Raw genomic sequence first — 19384 nt, forward strand, 5'->3', positions numbered from 1 at the left:
AGAACACCTTCACAAAGGGTTCTTCCTCCTTATGAGTGGGGACTGGTTGGCGTCGGTGGGCTGGTAGTCGTTTCTGTTGTTGGTCAGGTCGATGGTTACCTCTTGATTGGTAGGCTGTGTTGTAGGTACGTCGGCGATGGGGTGGGATATAGCTGGATGGGTTGGTTGGTGGTCGGCGATTGGTAGGTGGTAGAGGTCGATGGAAGACAGGGCTGTTTCCGCTTCATGGTTCAAAAAAAGGAACAGGTTTTGGAAATTCAAAATTTTCAATTTTTGACCTTGACCTTTGTTGACCTTGACCTTTGTAGGATCAAACGTCATTGGCATTGGCTATCTATTTATACTTGCTGTCCTAAGTCAACTTCTGGTTTGATAGTCGTTAGCAATTTGAAATTTTAATGGCGTATATCTCTTGATCTTGACCTTTTTAGGCCTTCTCCTTTACAAGTTCAAAGGTCATTGACCTCGGCTATCTGCTGATACTTTCATTTGTGAGGTCTGACGTCCACTTCCGGTATTAAAATCTTCTAAAAAAAGGAAAATTTCTCAACTTTAGACTGTTCTTGCGCTTGATCTAATTATCGTGGAAGGTTGATTTTTTCGGGGTCTTTTGCATTTTGCTACATTTGCAAAGTCCCACTCTGTGCCACGTGTGGCTCTAGTTTCTTTTTGTTTTCAAAATAGTATAGTATTAGAAGTTGATTGGATTCCAAGATCTTTAAATGAGAAAGCCGATTTTTTATCTAAAATTATAGACAAAGATGACTAGGGCATTTCTAATTATAGTTTAGACATTCTAGAAGCTAGATGGGGAAAAGCCGATGTTGATTGGTTTGCATCTCAATACAATGCTAAATGTGATATATTTTATACCAGGTTTTGGAATGAAGGTTCGTCTGGAATAGACGCTTTTACTCATGATTGGAGTATTGGATTTGGTTTGTTTGTACCACCAGTCATTTTGATTACTAGAGTGATTAAACAAATGCAGCATTTTAAGACGAATGGTATCCTTATCATACCGGCATGGTTTTCGGCTAACTTTTGGCCTCTTATTGTACAATCGAATGGCAATTTTATAGACAGTATTGTGGATTGGATTGATTTGCCTATTGCAAAGCAATTTTATACCGTGTCTAGGACACGATTTGGTATGTTCGGAAATGAAGATCTGAAATTCAGAATGTTAGCTTTGAATTGTTCTTTTGTTTGAGCTTTTTGGGCGTGGCTGCCATTAGAATTGCTGAGGCTGACAAGTCTTTAGAATATGTGTAGTTGGTGTTATAGATACGCTATCGTGTATGTTAATATATGATAATTGTTGTGTTTACGTTTGTTTTTCCAGCATAATTCACATGATATTGAAGAGCTACCGGAAGTTTTGGCGGATAAAGTGATTCTTATTCCTGAGTTATTGAAATCATCTAGAGCTATGAATACTTTTAAATCTTATTCTTTGGGTTTCCAACGTTGGAAATGTTGGGCTGTAGCTAACAATTTGAGAGTAGAGGACACTTTTCCCGCTAAAGCTTTCCATTTTGCTTTATATTTAGTGTCTCTTATACAAACAGCTAATTCGCCCAGTCCTGTGTCTAACGCCTTTTATAGCGTGAAATGGATTCATGATTTGTTCAATTTAAATTCTCCTACTGATTTTTTGTTAGTTAAAAATATTTCAGAATCTGCAAAAAGACGTTTATCTAGACCTATTGTTAAGAAAAGGCCAGTAACTGTTCAAATGTTGACAGACATGTATAAGAGATTGTTTTCCTTTAATAATTTGAAAAATCAACGTATCATTGCTTTATGTTTATTATCATATGCAGGATTTTTACGCAGTGTTGAGCTTTTGAATATTAAGCGTTCTGATATTGTAATTAATGATACTTATTTAGCTATTTTTCTGGAAACCAGCAAAACTGATAAATATAGCGATGGTTCTTGGATATTGATATCTAAAACCGGTACAATGTTATGTCCGGTAGTTAATTTGCAATATTATTTTTCCTGGGCCAATATTACTGAAGACAGTGATTATTATATTTGTTGAAATTTGACGGCTGTTAAAAACGGTTATAAAGTAAGAAAGGATGCTAAGCATATGTCTTATACTACTTTAAGAGAATTATTTATTGATGCTTTTAAGCCGCATGTTGAAGATATTAGTCAATATTGTTTACACTCCTTGAGATCTGGTGGTGCTACAGCCGAAGCAAATAAAGGGTTAGCGGATCGATTATTCAAACGGCATGGTAGATGGGTTAGTGAATGTGCCAAAGATGGTTATATGAAAGATGCATTAAGTGAAATGCTTTCTGTTTCTTTAAATTTAGGTTTATAATGTACGATGTGTGTTCTAACGATTTCAGTAATGTGCGTTTCCTGATGCCCGTACTTTTAATTTCATCAGTGTTCGCTAACGCCAAAACAATAAACATGTAAATAGTTATTTGTTGTTTATGGGCATTATGGTACATAGTTAGTACGGGAGATATGCATAGTAAGGGAAATATAATTATTTGTCGTTTTAGTTTGATGAATTAGACGAAAATTAATTTACCATAGGAGAAGTATCGCCCAAATGTTTGGTTAGAGTAAGTGTGTCGCTGAAGTGTACTCAATTAGTTTTCGGGGGAGGGAGGGTTTGATTCTCCCAAATGTACAGGCCTAGGGTGGAGCAGACACTTTATTTAGAAATTAGGATTAAGGGTCTTGATATTGGGTTTTCTTCTGTTCTTATTCTGATCTGAAATTAGAAAAAATAACTCGCCCGATGGGCGAGAAGTATAGTATCTGTTATGTACTGATTGTTTTTAGTTTACTATGAACAATATTATCATTTAAGTTCTTATTTTTTGAATATGCAACTATCAGTTTCTACTTATAGACATGGGGGAATTTCTCTTGAAGGCTCTTATAGTGGGCATGAACTATCTTGCTTGCTCGATTGCTGGTTGTATTAAACGGGACAACAAAGGGTGCTATGCCTACATTATGATGAATATTTAGTCCTATAGGTCTTGCTGTATTCAATGTCTCAATCCAATGGGCCTCCCTAGATTGACGGAATTTGGTAGTTTCATCTTCGGGCAAGTCAATTTCTATACGCTCAATTGGGATTAGGGTGAGATCGTCTATTGAATGGTCGTCGAGGTTGAAATGATTAGAAACAGGCTTGTCTTTCTTTAATTTGATGTCTGACCTATGAGCATTAAGGCGAGTTCGTAAATTATTCTTAGTTTCTCCTACATATTGTTTGGGGCATTTCTTGCATGAAATTAAATATATTACATTCGAATGTTCACATGTTAGATGTTCCTGGATCGGGTACCTTTTATTCGTAGAGTTGCTTACAAAATAATGAGTTTCTGATATAAAGGGACATGTTTTGCATCTACTGGACAAACATGGAGAACTTCTTAAACCTGGAGGTACTTCGGCATAAAGTCTGTTTTTAGCTGCTATCTGTGTGGAATTTTTTATGTTTAGAGTACCCACGCTCTTTCAGTTTTGAGAAAACAATCGTACAGGCTTGGTTGAAATCAGACGATCTTGTACAAATTCGATGAAATCGTAAAACTTGTGACTTAATTATACCAGAAAAGATATGTTTTGGGTGAAAGGAGCTCTTGTGCAAGAGTTGATGAGTATCAGTTTCTTTGAAATACACTTTAATATCCAGTTTATTTGTTTCTGCTATGGAATCTCCCTTAAAGACTGTGGTATCGAGAAAGTCTATGCTTTTGTCACTCACGTTTGCGGTTAGTTTGATAGAAGGATGGTGGTTGTTGAGAATTTCAAAGAATTCCCAAAACTGTTCGATAGAATAAGTCCAAGCCATAAAAATTTCATCCAAAAAGCGTCCGTAAAAAAGTGGGTCAAATGGACAGAGGGGCAACACCTCACGTTCCCACTCTGCCATGAAAAGGTTTGCGTACGAAGGGGCGAATCGTTTGCCCATTGTTGTCCCTGAAGTTTGTAAATATGTTTTACCATTAAATGTGAAATCGTTTCGACTAAGACAAATCTCTAAAAGTTGTAGAATTGCATCGTCGGGTCTGTTTGGATCTGGGTTTCTATTAAAAGCTTTACGAACTGCCGTTAAACCAGTAGTGTTATCGATATTGGTATACATAGAAGAAACGTCGATAGAAATTAAAATAGCATTAGAGGGAACTCGAAGATTTTTTATTTTATTGACAAAATCGGTTGTGTCTTTAAGGTAGGCGCGATGTTGGCATGCTAGAGGTAGTAAGAAATGATCAATGTATTCTGACACTGCATATGACTCACTACCACAGTCAGATATAATCGGGCGGCCTTTAGGGATTTTATTCGAGATAAACCACTCCTTGGTTGGATTCTTATGGATTTTAGGCAAAGTGTACAAATGTCTCTCGCGACAATCAGGTTTGGCAGACAGATAGTCATATTGTTTCTGTTTGAGATAACTAGTTTTGACTAAATCGGCAAGAATATTATTAATCATGTTAGCAGTTTCTTTGAAAATTGGTTTCGGTAAAATGGCATAATGTTTAGGATTATTCAGTTGATTCTCTGCTTCTGAAACGTAATCCTCCCTATTCAGAATGATACAACATGAACCTTTGTCACTCTTTTTAATAACAATGCTATCGTCTTTCTTAAGTAAGTTTAACACTTCACGTTCCACTCGTGTGAGATTAGGCTTTTCTTGTGTTATGGAAAGGTTCACTGTTTGGCTATTCATACTCGCAAATGCTTTCAATATTTCAGGGTGGATGGCGGCCTGAGGGTGTGTCCACGTGGATTTAGGAATAAACATTGTTCTAGCACCACGTTGGGGGTGGTTTCGAAAAAAATATGTGCAGCTAAGATTTCGTTGAAATCGTTCAATGGATGGTCGGAGATAATTCAAGTTAGCTATCTTTGGTGTGGGAATAAACTTAAGTCCACGGTCTAAGATTGAATGCTGAAGGGGTGTGAGAATTTTGCGGCTCAAGTTAACTACAGTTTGGCCTAGCGGTGGCCTCTCAGTATTTTTATCCCGAGTAATTAGTTTAAAGACTTACTCGATGCTTGAAACTGGTGTATCAAAAACAAATAGATGCTGTTTTCTGTTTCTGGAGACCAATGAAGATTATCAACTGTTTCGAATTCTTCTTGGTAGGGTGGTAAGATTGTTGTGCTGTTGATACTGGACTCCATCATCATGTTGTTGAGAATGCTGAGGTTCTGTTGTGCTTTCTTCGAGATTTTATTTGAAATGGGTATACATGTGAAGAGGATCTTGGAGTTTGGGAAGGTTTTGTTGGCTGTGGCGATTAATTTCTGGGCTTGGTTAAAGGAGGTCTTTGGTATCTGATCACGGTTGTTGAGGCCTACATGAAGAATAATGGTAGTAGGTTTGGGATCATGGTCGTATGATTCCAGGATTGACTGTATGTGATGGATTTGGACACCGGGGTAAGAATGTATTTCGGTGTCTGAACTGGTTTTGGTAATTCGATTCAGGTTAGATGATCCAATTATTAGGGTAGATTTCTTTAGAGCAGGTAGTTTCCATAATGATTTGTCCTTGGTTTGGTGATAATACGGTTTGGTAGCGGATATAATGGTCGTCGACGGTGTGATTGGTACTGGTTTTGTAGTTGTTAGAATTGTAGCATTGGGAACGGACTGGGATCTGGTTCGAGGAGGGGAAGGTCTGGATACACGTCTCGACTTGGATGGAGACTGAGGGGTGGTTTGCTGGTCCAAAAACGCACAAGGAAGAAAGGTTGGCGGATCCTGGATCACGTGGTGAAGATTCAGATGGTGTGGAAGGGGAAGACGAGTCTGAAAGTGAAAAGAGAAGGGGTGTGCCCTCTCTACGAGAGCGTTTACCTATGTCTGCTGGAATAGGAGTAGGTGAACTTCGGGCTCGTTTAGGGGTTTGGTTCGGCAGCGTGGTGGCTCTAGATGGTGCAGGTGTAGTGTCCATTTCAGTTGGTAGAGATATGGTTACTCTGGTTTTTGTTTCGTTGATTGTTTGGTAGAATTTGGAGATTACAGCTTGAGTGAGACGTTTCCCATAGGAGCGACGGGCCCAGGACAGGTGACAATCGTTTGTTCAACGTTTTGTTTTATAGGTGTATTAATTTGTATTAAGAATGTGTCAAGTTATTTTGTAATGTTTCATGTATATATTTAGTTAATATTCAGGAATAATCATGTTGGGTATTCCTATAGATAGGCGTTCGCTCAACGCTAACTTTGTAGGGTCTTTTTGCATTACGCATGAGCACAGGTTTCTGATTAAAAAGATCAGTTTTTCCTGGGTGGCATTTAGATCCAGTGATCAAAGGTTTATTTGTAATATGAGTGATGATATATGTTTATATCTTGATATATGTTTAGTAAGACGAATTTATATTCTTCAGTAATGAATTTGTAATTTGACTGGTTTTGTACGGTTGTTCGATAACGCTAAAACAATAAACATGTAAATAATTATTTGTTGTTTATGGGCATCATGGTACAAAGTTAGTATGGGAGATATGCATAGTAAGGGAATATACTATACAGATACTGACAGTTTATACATGTCATCTAGCAATTTGGATAAATGAAATGAAGCTGGGATGGTATCTGAAAATGATTACTGTAAAGGAAAGAATGATTACGGTGATGGTGGAATTATATATGGTTTATATTTAGCGCCAAAAGTCAAATATAATATCATTCTAACTCCCGATGGTATTCTAAAAGAAAACGTAGAAGATTATATTCAATTACCTAGCGGACATGATGTGACGAATGAATTTAAGAAAAGATGGGAAAAGAGTTTCACCTATGGAATAGTTATTCCAAAGGATGATGATAAACAAAAGAAAGTTTTTAGAAGTTATCTAAATCTCGTTAAGAGAAAAGCACCGGATGATAAAGGAATTATGTATCCTTACAACGACGGAAAAGAATTGAACATGGATGACAACTATGAATTTGATGATTTCGATTACCTAACTATTCAAGAAGAGAATGAAGAGTTCGTTCTTTTGTTTTAAATGAAGTTGAATAACAATTTCCTCGTTTCCAAAATCAATAAACCTATTTTTACCATCTTTGATTTCCAGATTTATATCTTTAATCATAAAGGAATTAAGTGGTAAATATATTGTTTGAAATGGTTTCTCTATAATATATCCAATCGGTACAGTGAATGTTGGAATGCTGGATTATAGATAATCTGACGTGTGTATTTGTTGAAAAATCCACCGTTTATTGGAGTGAATATTAATGACATCAATATCATTCTCGATATTAGCTTTGTGTGGTGCTAATGTTGATTCCTTGTATATTTTTTTTTATCAAAGCCTAGTGAAGTATTTAATGAATTTTCTACATTGAAATCAACTTGACTCTTATTTCTCAATATCAATTTTATTTTGTTCAGATTCAAATTACCTTCGAATTCAATATTGTTTTTACCATTTACACTTCCTCCATATTCAGATTGGTAATCGTCAATGGCTCTTTTTTCTTGTTAAATGAGTAACGAATCGGATCGTATAATTTTAAGATTGGATCTAGTATGTAATTTTTATTTGCCCTTTTTAAAGTTTAAAATTTGAGTAGAAATTGTGGTTTGTTTTTTCAAACAAGGGTTATCTCTCTTATAGAAGTTTCTAGAAAAAGAGACTCATAAAGACTCTTATTAATAACTCTGTTAAAACCGGATGTTAAGCAATCAAGGAAGTTATTTTGTATGTAAGGGGATTTTTATTTTGCTCTGTTATTTTTCGTTAATTATTCTATCTAATGAAGGGATTATAGGATTCTAATTAAGTTTTTTTGATAGTTCAAGATGTTGGACAGATTATTTGCCTTTTTTGCGATGATTTATGAGTGTTATGACCTATATAGTCAACAATACCGTTTTTACTTCCTTATGTGATTGATTCATATACTACCACTACAGATTCATTTATCATAATATGAAATTGAAGGTGTTGACAAAAACAACAGAATACCTTTCTGTTTATTCTTCAGAATTACTCTGTAGAATTGGCCAATAAAAAGGAAATGAAAGTTCAATGCTCAATTTTATATGACTCATCATATAATCTCATCATATAATCTCATCTAATCAACTTCTTGTAGTGGTATTCCCCTTGTTAATTTCTCCGAGACTTTCGAATACTTTTCGCTCTGAGAATTGACCTAAAAGGGGAGAGGGTATATGAAAGGTACTGACAAAAAAACAACAGATATCCTTCTGTTTATTCTACAGAATTTTCGATTACTTTTCGATCTCTGTAGAATTGGCCAAGAAAAAGGAAATGAAAGTTCAATATTAGAAGCAGACAACAGCTATGATAATTGATATACAGCGTCATCAAGTAACGCGACAGTTAACCAATGACGGGTAAGATTCTCCAGAAGGGAGAACAACCTAAGACAGGTGCTGTCGGGCTTGATAGGGGTGGTGTTTAGATGCTGCAATTTAGCTGTTGCTAAAACAGATTCACATGTGTTATGCTTGTTCGTGTTTTAAAATTAAACTCATCCTATTTTTAAATGAGTTAATTTAATGATGAAATGCAGGGTGAATAAGTCTTTTTGGGGATGGAAATTGATGGAATGTATGGTATGCAATTTTCCCATGGAATGAAATGGAATGGGGGAAAGTGCGTCCAATCTAATACCCCATATACTACTGTACATTTGGGAGAATCAAACCCTCCCTTCCCCGGAACCTAAAATATGGAGAAAGAAAATATATGACGAGGGGCCTTATTCTCGAAAACTTAACTTAAAATCACTAAAATTGATTTGATAGAATCAGATTTTAACTTAAATAATGTGTTATTCTCCAAAATCGGTTTTAATATAAAATTCGATTTTAGTCGATTTTAATTAAAATTGATTTTTGTAATTGTCGTAAGCGGCGCTAGCATATTGCGCATTGCTCACTGGTTATCTTGAAGAAAATGTCAGCCATGTTGGAAATGTTTTCCAAAGATTCTGATGTTTATTTGCAAATCATGGGCATCTTTTTAATTTGTGGACTTATGTAATATATGGATCGTGAACACTAATAAAAAAAGGTCATTGGGTACCTCCACTGAGATAGTTGTCGATTTCTCTATTTTGTGAATTTCACTGACATAGTTTGAGAATTTTTACCGTAAATAAGGATTTTTCTCACGCCTCGGCCAGTGCCAGTTGTATGTGGATTGTCATGTTATGGTTGCTATCTTGCGACAGTAGGATGGATGTTATTCAGATATTTTTAGGTAAGTGAATTAAAATTGTTTCATTGAATTGCTGATATTGGATTGTCAGTTTAAGCCAGGCGCACGCGTCGCAATCGGGATCTGCTCGGACAGAATACATTCGTGCACATTTCTTAAAAGAGTTAAGGTCGAATATTTTAGGATAAACATTATATAATTTCAGCTAATACCAAAATGTTCTTCTTTCAGGTTGTGTTGCAAAAAAGGCATTAAAGTGCCTTGTGACGTTATTACCTACAATCAATGGGGCGTCACAGAGTGGCTTGCAATGCTGCTATGAAGTATCTTGTAGATAAGTTTCGGAAAGTGTAAATTTGTTAAAGGGGCACGTTCGCCATCCGTTCAACCAATCGTACGTTAGTCTCAGAAACAGAAATTCTTGTAATTCTTCTAATCAACAATCGGCTAGTGTTCACAGTTCACTGTAGAAATTTGAGTCTTCAAACCCATGTGCATAATTATCCGCATTTGAAAGTTACAAATTTGAACGTATTGCAGTGAGACTATGCCACATAGATATAGAAAATATGTAAAAATAGAAGAATTTTTTATTTAAAGGGCTTGTAAAGAGTATTTTAAATTTTTTTGCTTATCGGGGACACTAATAGTTTCAATAGTCTTCAAACCCATGTGCATAATTATCCGCATTTGAAAGTTACAAATTTGAACGTATTGCAGTGAGACTATGCCACATAGATATAGAAAATGTATAAAAATAGAAGAATTTTTTATTTAAAGGGCTTGTAAAGAGTATTCTGAATTTTTTTGCTTATCGGGGACACTAATAGTGTCAATTTGATAATCGGCAATCAGACGTCTGCTGTGGTTCCTACAATCCCTCTTTTATTTCCTTCATAGCTCATTCAAATTATCTTTTGTATTTTTCAGGAACATAAACAACACACGCCATTTCTTTTTGACCAATCATACTTATACTTTAATCTCAGAAACTGGAATTTTATAGCTAAGCCAATCAGTATTAGTGTTTCGAGTTCAACGTCGAAATTTGAGCCTTCAAATCTATGTGTGTTCAGAATTATCCGCGTTTGAATGTAAAAACGCCGACTCGTCATTTTTAGATGCTCTTTGATAGGCTATATAGAAAAAGACATACATAGAAATAGTGAGTAAAATTCCTAGTTTGAGATATTTTTGAACGAATTAAGCGATTTCCGTACATTTCTAGTACAGATTTTCAAGACTCAAATCAACCCCGTAGTATCTAGCATTTATTATTTATAAACGGTGTAGATTTTAAAAAGTTATTATGTTTATTGCTTTATTAAAGTATGGTGGAATCAATTGAGTTTTGTATTATTTTCAATTTGTGACTGATTTATATGCATAAGAAAGTGTATGTCATGGGAAAGGAATTATGCCATTTTGAACTGGAGAGACAACACAAGGATTTGTGTGCAACAAGTATATTAACACATCCTTGTGTTGTAAATAAACACATGTTTAGCATTTCAAACAACACACAAGAGAGGGTATAAAACACACATTTTTTTTCAATTCTAACACAAGTTTGAGTGTTTTTTCCACAGACGTTTATAACACAAGTCTTGTGTTGATGAACACAAGACTTGTGATGAAGACCGTGCAACACAAGTTTGTGTTGTGTAATAAAGACACAACACTTGTTTTGTTTCAACACAAGCTTTTTTTCAGTGTGTGTAGCAAGTCAAGCTTGTTAGCTTTGATTTTGAACATAAATATTTAGCAGTACAGTAACAATCACCAGTACGAAATATTCAACCTTCAGTCATACACTTCTTTTGAACTCTTTTGAAGGGTGATACTGAATAATATTGAGTATGAGTTATTGCCCTAGTTCTTGAAAACGTGTTCAATCTTTAGCTTGTGAAAACTCTAGAAGACAAATATTCAATCTTCAGCGCGGTAATGAATAATAAAACCACGTTTTGTCAAAATTCGGCAAGAATCATGCCTTCTAGAGTTTTTATGAGCTACAAATTGAACGAGTTTTCAAGATCAAGGGCAGTAACTCATACTAAATATTTTTCAATTTTTCTGATTTTTAAAAGGCTTTATCCTTGGGTGATAACAAACACTCAAGCCAAATTTCGTTAAAATCCGTCAATAATTGTGCCTTCTAGAGAGTTTACAAGCTAAAAATTGAACGCGTTTTCAAGAATAAGGGCAATAACTCATACTCAATATTTTTAGATTCTTCTGATTTTCAATAGGGTTCATCCTTGGGTGATAACCAACACTCATGCCAAGTTTCGTCAAAATCCGTCAAGAAATGTGCCTTCTAGAGTGTTTACGAACTAAAAATTGGACGCGTTTTCAAGAACAAGGGCAATAACTAATAATAATAATAATAATAATAATATTTTCCAATTTTTATGATTTTCGATAAGGTTTATCCGTGGGTGATTACAAACACTCACACCAAGTTTCGTCAAAGTCCATCAAGAATTGTGCCTTCTAGAGTGTTTACAAGCTAAAATTGAACGCGTTTTCAAGACAAGGAGAATAACTCATACTAAATATTTTTCAATTTTTCTGATTTTCGATAGGGTTTATCCTTGGGCGATTACGAAGACTCATACCAAGTTTCATCAAAATCCGTCATCCGGCAATATACGCCCCCAATTTCATGTGGGCGTATAAAAAAATCGTTTAAACCATATAACATTCAGTAGTGAAAAGACGCAGATACCATTCGGTACTAAAAGGTATTAACATTCGGTAGTAAAATTTTTATGCAAAATTTCGAGGGTGACAAATGCAAACAATGCAATTGGAAATATTTAAGCTAAAGTTCAAATGAACCCGGATGTGCCACACCCACTTCAAAAATTTTGTTATGTCTGTTATGATGTGTTAAAAAATGTTTACAATCCTTAGATCACGGAATATACATGCTTATACATTTTTTAAGGCAACTGTGACTGTTTGGATTATAGACATTGTGAAATTACGCACAGAAGTCAGTGCAAAATCAAAATAGAGTTACATATATTATTTGAAAGAATAGATTACGTGTAATAAGGAAATCTTCACGTGTGTAAATTAGGTCACGTGACAGAGTTAAAAATCGTGATTTTCAAATGGCTGTAAAACCGGAAGTTCACGATGAACAACAAAAGTGGAGATAACATCGGATATATCTCGTCAGGCGCAACAAGTTGTTTTCAAATCACAAGGTCACCAAAGGTCAAAGTCACTAGATATGAGCCTTAACGGTTTGATAATAACTGAAAACATTAAAGCGGAAAAAAAAATGCAAAGCCAAAATTCAAAAATGTTTCCCATGTATGTTAGCAATCGATTGCAGACACCAAAATCATACAAATCAGATTTACCTTTGAAGCGCAATATGAATTGTACAAAAAGATAGCTTGCCAGGTAAGCTTTGATTTTAAATAAAAATATTTGGCAGTACAGTAACAATTACCAGTATGATATATTCAACCTTAAGTCATAACTTCTTTTGAACTTTTTGAGGCGATTCTGAATAATATTACCAAGTTTCATCAAACATTGTCAAGAATTGGGCCTTCTAGAGTGTTTACAGACTAAAACTTGAACGCGTTTTTAAGGACAAGGGCAATAACACAAACTAAATATTTTTCGATTTTTCTTATTTTCGATAGGCTGCATTATGGGTGGTTACAAACACTCACAGCAAGCTTCGTCAAAATCCGTCGAGAAATGTGCCTTCTAGAGTGTTTACGTGCTTAAACTTGAACGCATTTTCAAGAACAAGGGCAATACTTCATACTAAATATATTTGATTTTTCTGATTTTCGATAGGGTTCATCCTTGGGTGATTACAAAACACCAATTTTCGTCAAACTCCTCCAAGAATAGTGCCTTCTATAGTGTTTTCGAGCTAAAAATCGAACGCGTTTTGAAGAACAAGGACAATAACTCATATTAAAGATTTTTCGATTTTAACGATTTTCGATAGGGGTTCATCCTTGGGTGATAATAAACAATTTCAGTAAGTTTTGTCAAAATCCGTAAAGAATTGTGACTTGTAGAGTGTTTACGAGCAATTGTGGACGGACGGACCGACGGACATGCGTGACGGCAATATACGCTCCACATTTCATAGAAAATTCTGAATCTATTTTTGATCAAAATTTTTGTTTTGTTCATTACTTTTTAGTAATGGCTAAAAGCATAGCACTTTAAAAAATTTCAGATTTGACTTTTGTCGCTTACTTTTTTTCTTTTCATAATAACGTTTTTTTTCAACATCTACAATTTTATTTCGATCGATCAGAAAATTTACGAGTTGATGGACATTTTGATTGATTTTGATTTTGATTATCACTTCCGGTTTTGACGTCATTCGCTCTTAAAGTTGAAATTTCAACTTCCGGAATATTATAGATATTTGAAAAATTCTTTTTGCATCATGCTAGAATTGTTTATATAAAAGATTTCAAATGATAAAATTCGTTCCGGAAATATTAGATCAGTCGCCATCTTGAAATGACAAAATTCTCTATAAAGGTACTTTTTGGGATCAGGATTTATTCGGATTTGCATTATTTTAATGTCTATATTATCAGTGAACTAATCATAACAATCGTGTTGGAGCCGATTCTTGCATTTCGATTTTACTTTTTAGTTATTTCAGGTTGATTTTTTTCAATATTGTCCAAAATTTTAAAGCTCATATCTCGCGACCTTATCCTTTGGTGAGCTTGTGGCCAGCACAAAAGTTGTTGATCTATCCAAAGATGATTTCATTTTTGTTGTGCAACGTAAACTTCCGGTCTTACAGCCATTTGAAAATCGCGATTTTTAAGTTTGAAAAGCTCTGTCACGTGACCTAATTAACATACGACAAATTTTCTTATATATTCTTAAAGTACATGAGCTCTCCTCTCTGGTGATATATCACAGGAGAGGGTACTATAAGCGAAAGCCTGTTCTCTAATCCTATTATGTAAATAAATATTGTTTATACAAATAAAAATAATCACACTTGATATTTTGAATAAAAGTGCGCTTTTTAAAAATCGAAAATTTTGAACTGACTTCTATAGTAACTGTGCGAAAATTCACGGTGTCTATAATCCACCGACAGTCACTGTTGCCTAAAACATCTTTTAACTACGAATATCTCATGACCTAATGATTGTAAATACTTGAAAGTTAGAACATTTTTCAACATTGTACACATTTAGTGGGCATGGCAAATCTGGGTTACTTTTACCTTTAACTTTAATATTTGAAATTATTATAACTCGCAAATTTTGCATTTGTCACCAACGACATTTTGTATAGAAATAAACCACTACTTATGACAATCAATGATAAAGTTGCATTTGTTTAGGCCTTTCACTTTAAAACATAGGCTTGCGGCAAGTCTCGCAAGCGAATACGCCCACCAGCGGATTGATCTAAATGTGAACTGTAAAACAAACTCTATATCTATTTTTTCTAATTTCAGATCAGAATAAGAACAGAAGAAAACCCAATATCAAGACCCTTAATCCTAATTTCTAAATAAAGTGTCCGCTCCACCCTAGGCCTGTACCTTTGTGAGAATCAAACCCTCCCTTCCCCGAAATCTATATCGTAGCCTGTAGGATGAGCACAAGCCAAAAAAGTGAAAAAAACACGATATCAGAGTTTTATGCGATATCTCTAATAAAGAAAATCATCGGATCTTCACCAAATTCAATAGTGCACATCTTCATAATGATATTGACACACATACAAAAGATCAAAAGAATCAATAGAGAATTGTAGTCTGTAGAGTGAGCACGAGCCAAAAACGTGAAGAAAAAAAAACGAACGCGATATCAGAGTTTTATGCGATATCTCTTAAGAAAATCATTGGATCATCGCCGAATTCAATAGTGCACATCTTCTTAATGATATTGACACACATACAAAAGATCAGTAGAATCTATAGAGAATTGTAGCCTGTAGAGTGAGCACGAGGTAAATGTGAACGGACGGACGGACCGACAGGGGCAACCACAATATACGGCCATACTTACGTGTGGGCGTATAAAAAGGGAATATGTTTTACAATTTATAAAATTTTGATATTGTGATCATTCACATGCGTGACCTCGATCTTTTGCAATGTCAAATGTCATTGATCTATGACGCCTATTCATACTTTGATCTTTGATGTCCGACATATATTTCCGCTTTTACAGGCGTGCCAAAACAGCAATTTTCAACTCTTTTATTTGGCCTTTGTTGACCTCTTGACCGTAACACAAGTTATTGTGCTTGACGAGACCTTTCCAATAATATTTCATTTTTGTTGTGCGATTTGTACTTGTAACTTTACAGCTATTTGAAAATTCGACTTTCTACTACCGAATGCTATCAAATTCATGCTTCTCTTCACTACCGAACGTTAAACGGTTTAAACGATGTTTTTAATATTGAATGTATTATACATATTAATATACATGTTTTTTTTCGTTAAAAAATCCCCTTGTGGCTTTAAAATGGAACGTTTCAACGATGTATCAGGTACCGTGGCACGGCTCTAGTTTTGTCAAAATTTGTCATGTGCCGAATTTTCCATGGGCCGAAAGGCCTATAGGTTAATCCGCCTCTGCTGTCAAATGATTGTTTGACAGAATAGCATTGTTCATCTGAAGATTTTCCCTGTAATCGTCATTTACACAGTATACAGAATTAAAAAAAATATTCGATTCAACCATAAGCTGATTCATTGATCATCAAAAAATAACTGTTCTTAGAGCATCTTCATCCTTAATTTCAAATGTAGCCACAGCACCATCATTGAAACGGTAAGACAATTCTCCATCTATTACTAAAGATGAATCCCACATCCTTGACCTTATCCAAATCCTGAAATTTTAAATAATAATCTGTAAGCATTTATATTGGATAATCTGGTCACGAAAAAAACATGTGCCAGGAGATTATTTTGGCACAACTAAGGGCTGCAGAAAAAATCATTCTCTGGTATTTTAAGGACGTTACTTTGGCCCTCATTTAAAAATGGTCTAGGCGAAATTTCACCATAAACAAATAATTACTGACGATTTGATTGAAGAACATTACACTGGTGACCAAATACCTTCGTGGTTTTCTGCAGTTCAGCAAGCCGTTTTATTATGGCTTGACACAGTTTCCACTTGTCATTCCTACAGTTTGACACATTGGCAGGGATCAATTGAAGCGATCGCAGTTTGCGAGTCAAAATTGCAATCCAATATTTCTTATGATTTACCAAATATAAATTTAACACAACAATTTGCGAATCAAATCAAATTGTATATTTTTCGGGAAAAATTACCCGAAGGTCTCGATAGCCGAAAGGCTCTAGAGTCATTGGCAAGATCAATTTCTCAAGTTGTTGGTTTTTTCCAACTAATGATAATCTTAGATTCGTTGATGATATGTTTCCCAAACCAAAGATTTTCGAAAGCTAGTAGAGAAGATATAGGCCAAAAAGTGTCTTTCAAAGCTAGTGCCAGGTAAAAGGCTGGATGGTTGGCTGGTAGATGTCAAGTTAATGTTCGTTTCCAGTGGATTCTGATATCGCAAACTGAGGTGAATGGCTTAAGGTAATAATAGAATGAAACAGCCAATCAAATTTCTATACTTAACATGCATGCGTGATGTTGTTTGAATAAATTAACTACAGACTTTAAAATGCTTGTTTTTGTCCATCATTATATTATAGCTTAACATGCTAACTGGCCAGTGAAAATGTACCATTAGAATAACAATGATTAATCTAGTCATTGGGATGCCCAAAACAGTCTTTCGAAAGCAATTATTGAGTCGCGGTGACTCATTGAGGCACTTAATCATCGGGAGTCAATCTCGATCTCATAGGAGTAAAGCGCAGTGGATCGAAGAAGGTGAAAAATTATGGACGGCGGAATGACTGTTTATTCAATGTCCTTCATTGCTATTTCTTAATTCTAAATTCTTATCTCTTAATTTGCACGATTACTTAAACATTTTTTTATTGAAAATTGACATTTGACATTGTACATAATTTGTACAGAAAATGAACATTCTTCGATAAACAATCGGTTTTCCAATAGTTGAATTAATAGAATTCTTGCCAAAAATATCCTCAAATACAAATCTACAAATAAAAAATCAAAACATCAAATACATCTAAACAAATCTTGCGAAACATTTCTCAAAATACATGTGGAATATATTTGAAGGTCATGATTATGACGACAGATGTCCTTTCTTTTCATAGCATTAACAAGGCAAGTGACATTTATAGCCATCAAATAGTCTTTTAAAAATAGTGTAAATGTCTTGAAATGTAGGCCGCTATAGACTACTGTCTTTGTAAGTACATTGGTATATCGCATTTTACCGATGATTTTTATATCATCCTAAAAATATATATCTACTGTAGGCCTGGTCGCTAGTGTTAGTGTTAAAATGTCAATCGACACACATTCAGCAAAATTAACTTTCTTTTCAGAAAAATGTTCTATGGGGTCCCTTGATGACGTGCGTATTATTTACAACTAGCGCCCCTAGCGGTGAGATTTAACAAAAAATGTGGTTAGTGTTATGGCCATTTTAGCATTTATTGAATGTTTGAAACTTATTTCGTTTTTGCATTAGTACATAAGTTAATTCCTGAAATTTAGTATATCATATTATCTTTTCCATTCTTATTGTGACAATTGACGCATAAAAAGAACCATTTATAATGAACCAACATGGCAGAATGTAGAATTCTCAAATAAAATTTTTTTATCAGTTTTCACTTAGTTCTCAGGATTTATCAGATTGTTGTATCAATATTGTAAAAGGGCCAGGAATGTCAAATAATACGGTATTTACATATTTATGTCATATTTGTCATTTGGTGTGTATGATTTGCAGACCGGGTATTCCCCTAAAATCCGTGAGGTATTTTCATTTGTCAGACCACAATTAACTTTTTGCATAATAAGAGTTACGTCCCCATTATACTCTTTATTTACTTAGCGTTGACATAAGTAAACCGCTATTTTATGAGTGTAATAAGTAGTTTATTATTGTTTGTCAGTTATTTATCAGATATATTTTTAGATTAGGATTCATTTGGGAACCATATTAGCCTAAGTACCCCTTGACATTTTATATACATGAGCCTATATTCCCATGGTTTCCATTTGTTATCCAACATTTGTGAAATTTGTAATAAGTCTTTTGATTGATTTATATATTATTTTGACAGCCATATTTATATTGTATATTTCAGTTAATCGCTCTACGCTCTACTTCTATAGTTTTCAGATGTAAATTCATTCAACCTTTCAATCATCTTATGTTTTATGCTTTTAATTATATAGACATTATCGTACTACTCCTCCTGACCCGCTCGCAGCCACAATAGTCAGTGCACTTGAATTATTGTCTATTAGAAGTATTTTTCGATCATTTTGTTTTTCATGTTATCTATGTGGACAATTGCAAAATAAGTGAGGTTTACCGTTACGTGGTCCATGTTATTTGTGATGGATATCTAATTTTGCAACACTCTCTTTAGGTGTAAAATACATTGCTTGAGAAGATTTGATGATGATGACAAAGAACATCTAATCCTGAGAAACTTCAACGCTATGGCTGACCAAAACGCCCAAGGTAACTACTTATCTGCCAGAATCACATTTTCTTCCATACAGTGCAGACGGTTACTGAATGAGAATAATAAAAATCCCCGTACATTTTAATATCATTATTAAGTTATGCTAAGTGGCGAAGAAACTCTTGTCTGTAGTGAATACTTCGCTAGCTTGTGATAGAACAAAAGAGCTCATAGACAACCATATCCGATCATTTCTGTACCGAATATACCTATTATTATCAGTATTTTAACGAAAACTTCAACAATGGATTTGGCAGACCGAAAACTGATGTGTGTAATACCTGCAATGAACTAGAAAATAAAGTTTGTCACGAAATAAACCAAGCCAAATTAGGTACAGCTATGAACTGAAAAAGGTAAAATGTATACTTGGCCAGAATCAACAGCAAGAAGAGGAGAGAATGAAGTTATCTCGTGCTGAATGTCCAAAACCGTAATCTGTATATATTCACTGATGGATGTAGAGGTCAAAATAACAAACATACAATGGTTCAGTACTTTCTGAGTCTTGTAAATCAGATTGAAA

At 34.7% G+C, this 19384-nt stretch overlaps 3 protein-coding genes across 3 annotated transcripts in view; 2 read left to right on the forward strand and 1 right to left on the reverse strand.

Moving 5' to 3' along the window:
- Nucleotides 1–136: 136 nt before the first annotated feature.
- Nucleotides 137–2341, forward strand: LOTGIDRAFT_171372 (hypothetical protein; the record flags this gene model as incomplete). The annotated part of the gene is made up of 4 exons (XM_009047567.1): nucleotides 137–182; nucleotides 877–890; nucleotides 1346–1981; nucleotides 2147–2341. The coding sequence occupies 4 exons, from the start codon at nucleotides 137–139 to the stop codon at nucleotides 2339–2341; spliced, it is 891 nt and encodes a 296-aa protein (XP_009045815.1).
- A 4261-nt stretch (nucleotides 2342–6602) lies between these two features.
- LOTGIDRAFT_171373 (hypothetical protein) lies at nucleotides 6603–7025 on the forward strand (the record flags this gene model as incomplete). Its single annotated transcript, XM_009047568.1, has 1 exon — nucleotides 6603–7025. The coding sequence occupies one exon, from the start codon at nucleotides 6603–6605 to the stop codon at nucleotides 7023–7025; it is 423 nt and encodes a 140-aa protein (XP_009045816.1).
- Nucleotides 7026–15955: 8930 nt separating this feature from the next.
- Nucleotides 15956–19384, reverse strand: part of LOTGIDRAFT_137351 (hypothetical protein) — a gene marked incomplete at both ends in the record, with an annotated part of 53257 nt that continues 49828 nt past the window's right edge. Inside the window, one exon of the mRNA XM_009047569.1 lies at nucleotides 15956–16088. Within this exon, the coding sequence (XP_009045817.1) occupies nucleotides 15956–16088 (133 nt within the window). The remainder of the gene's footprint in view (nucleotides 16089–19384) is intronic.

Source organism: Lottia gigantea (genome assembly GCF_000327385.1).
Source record: "Lottia gigantea unplaced genomic scaffold LOTGIsca_114, whole genome shotgun sequence".
In the NCBI taxonomy this organism is placed as follows: domain Eukaryota; kingdom Metazoa; phylum Mollusca; class Gastropoda; family Lottiidae; genus Lottia; species Lottia gigantea.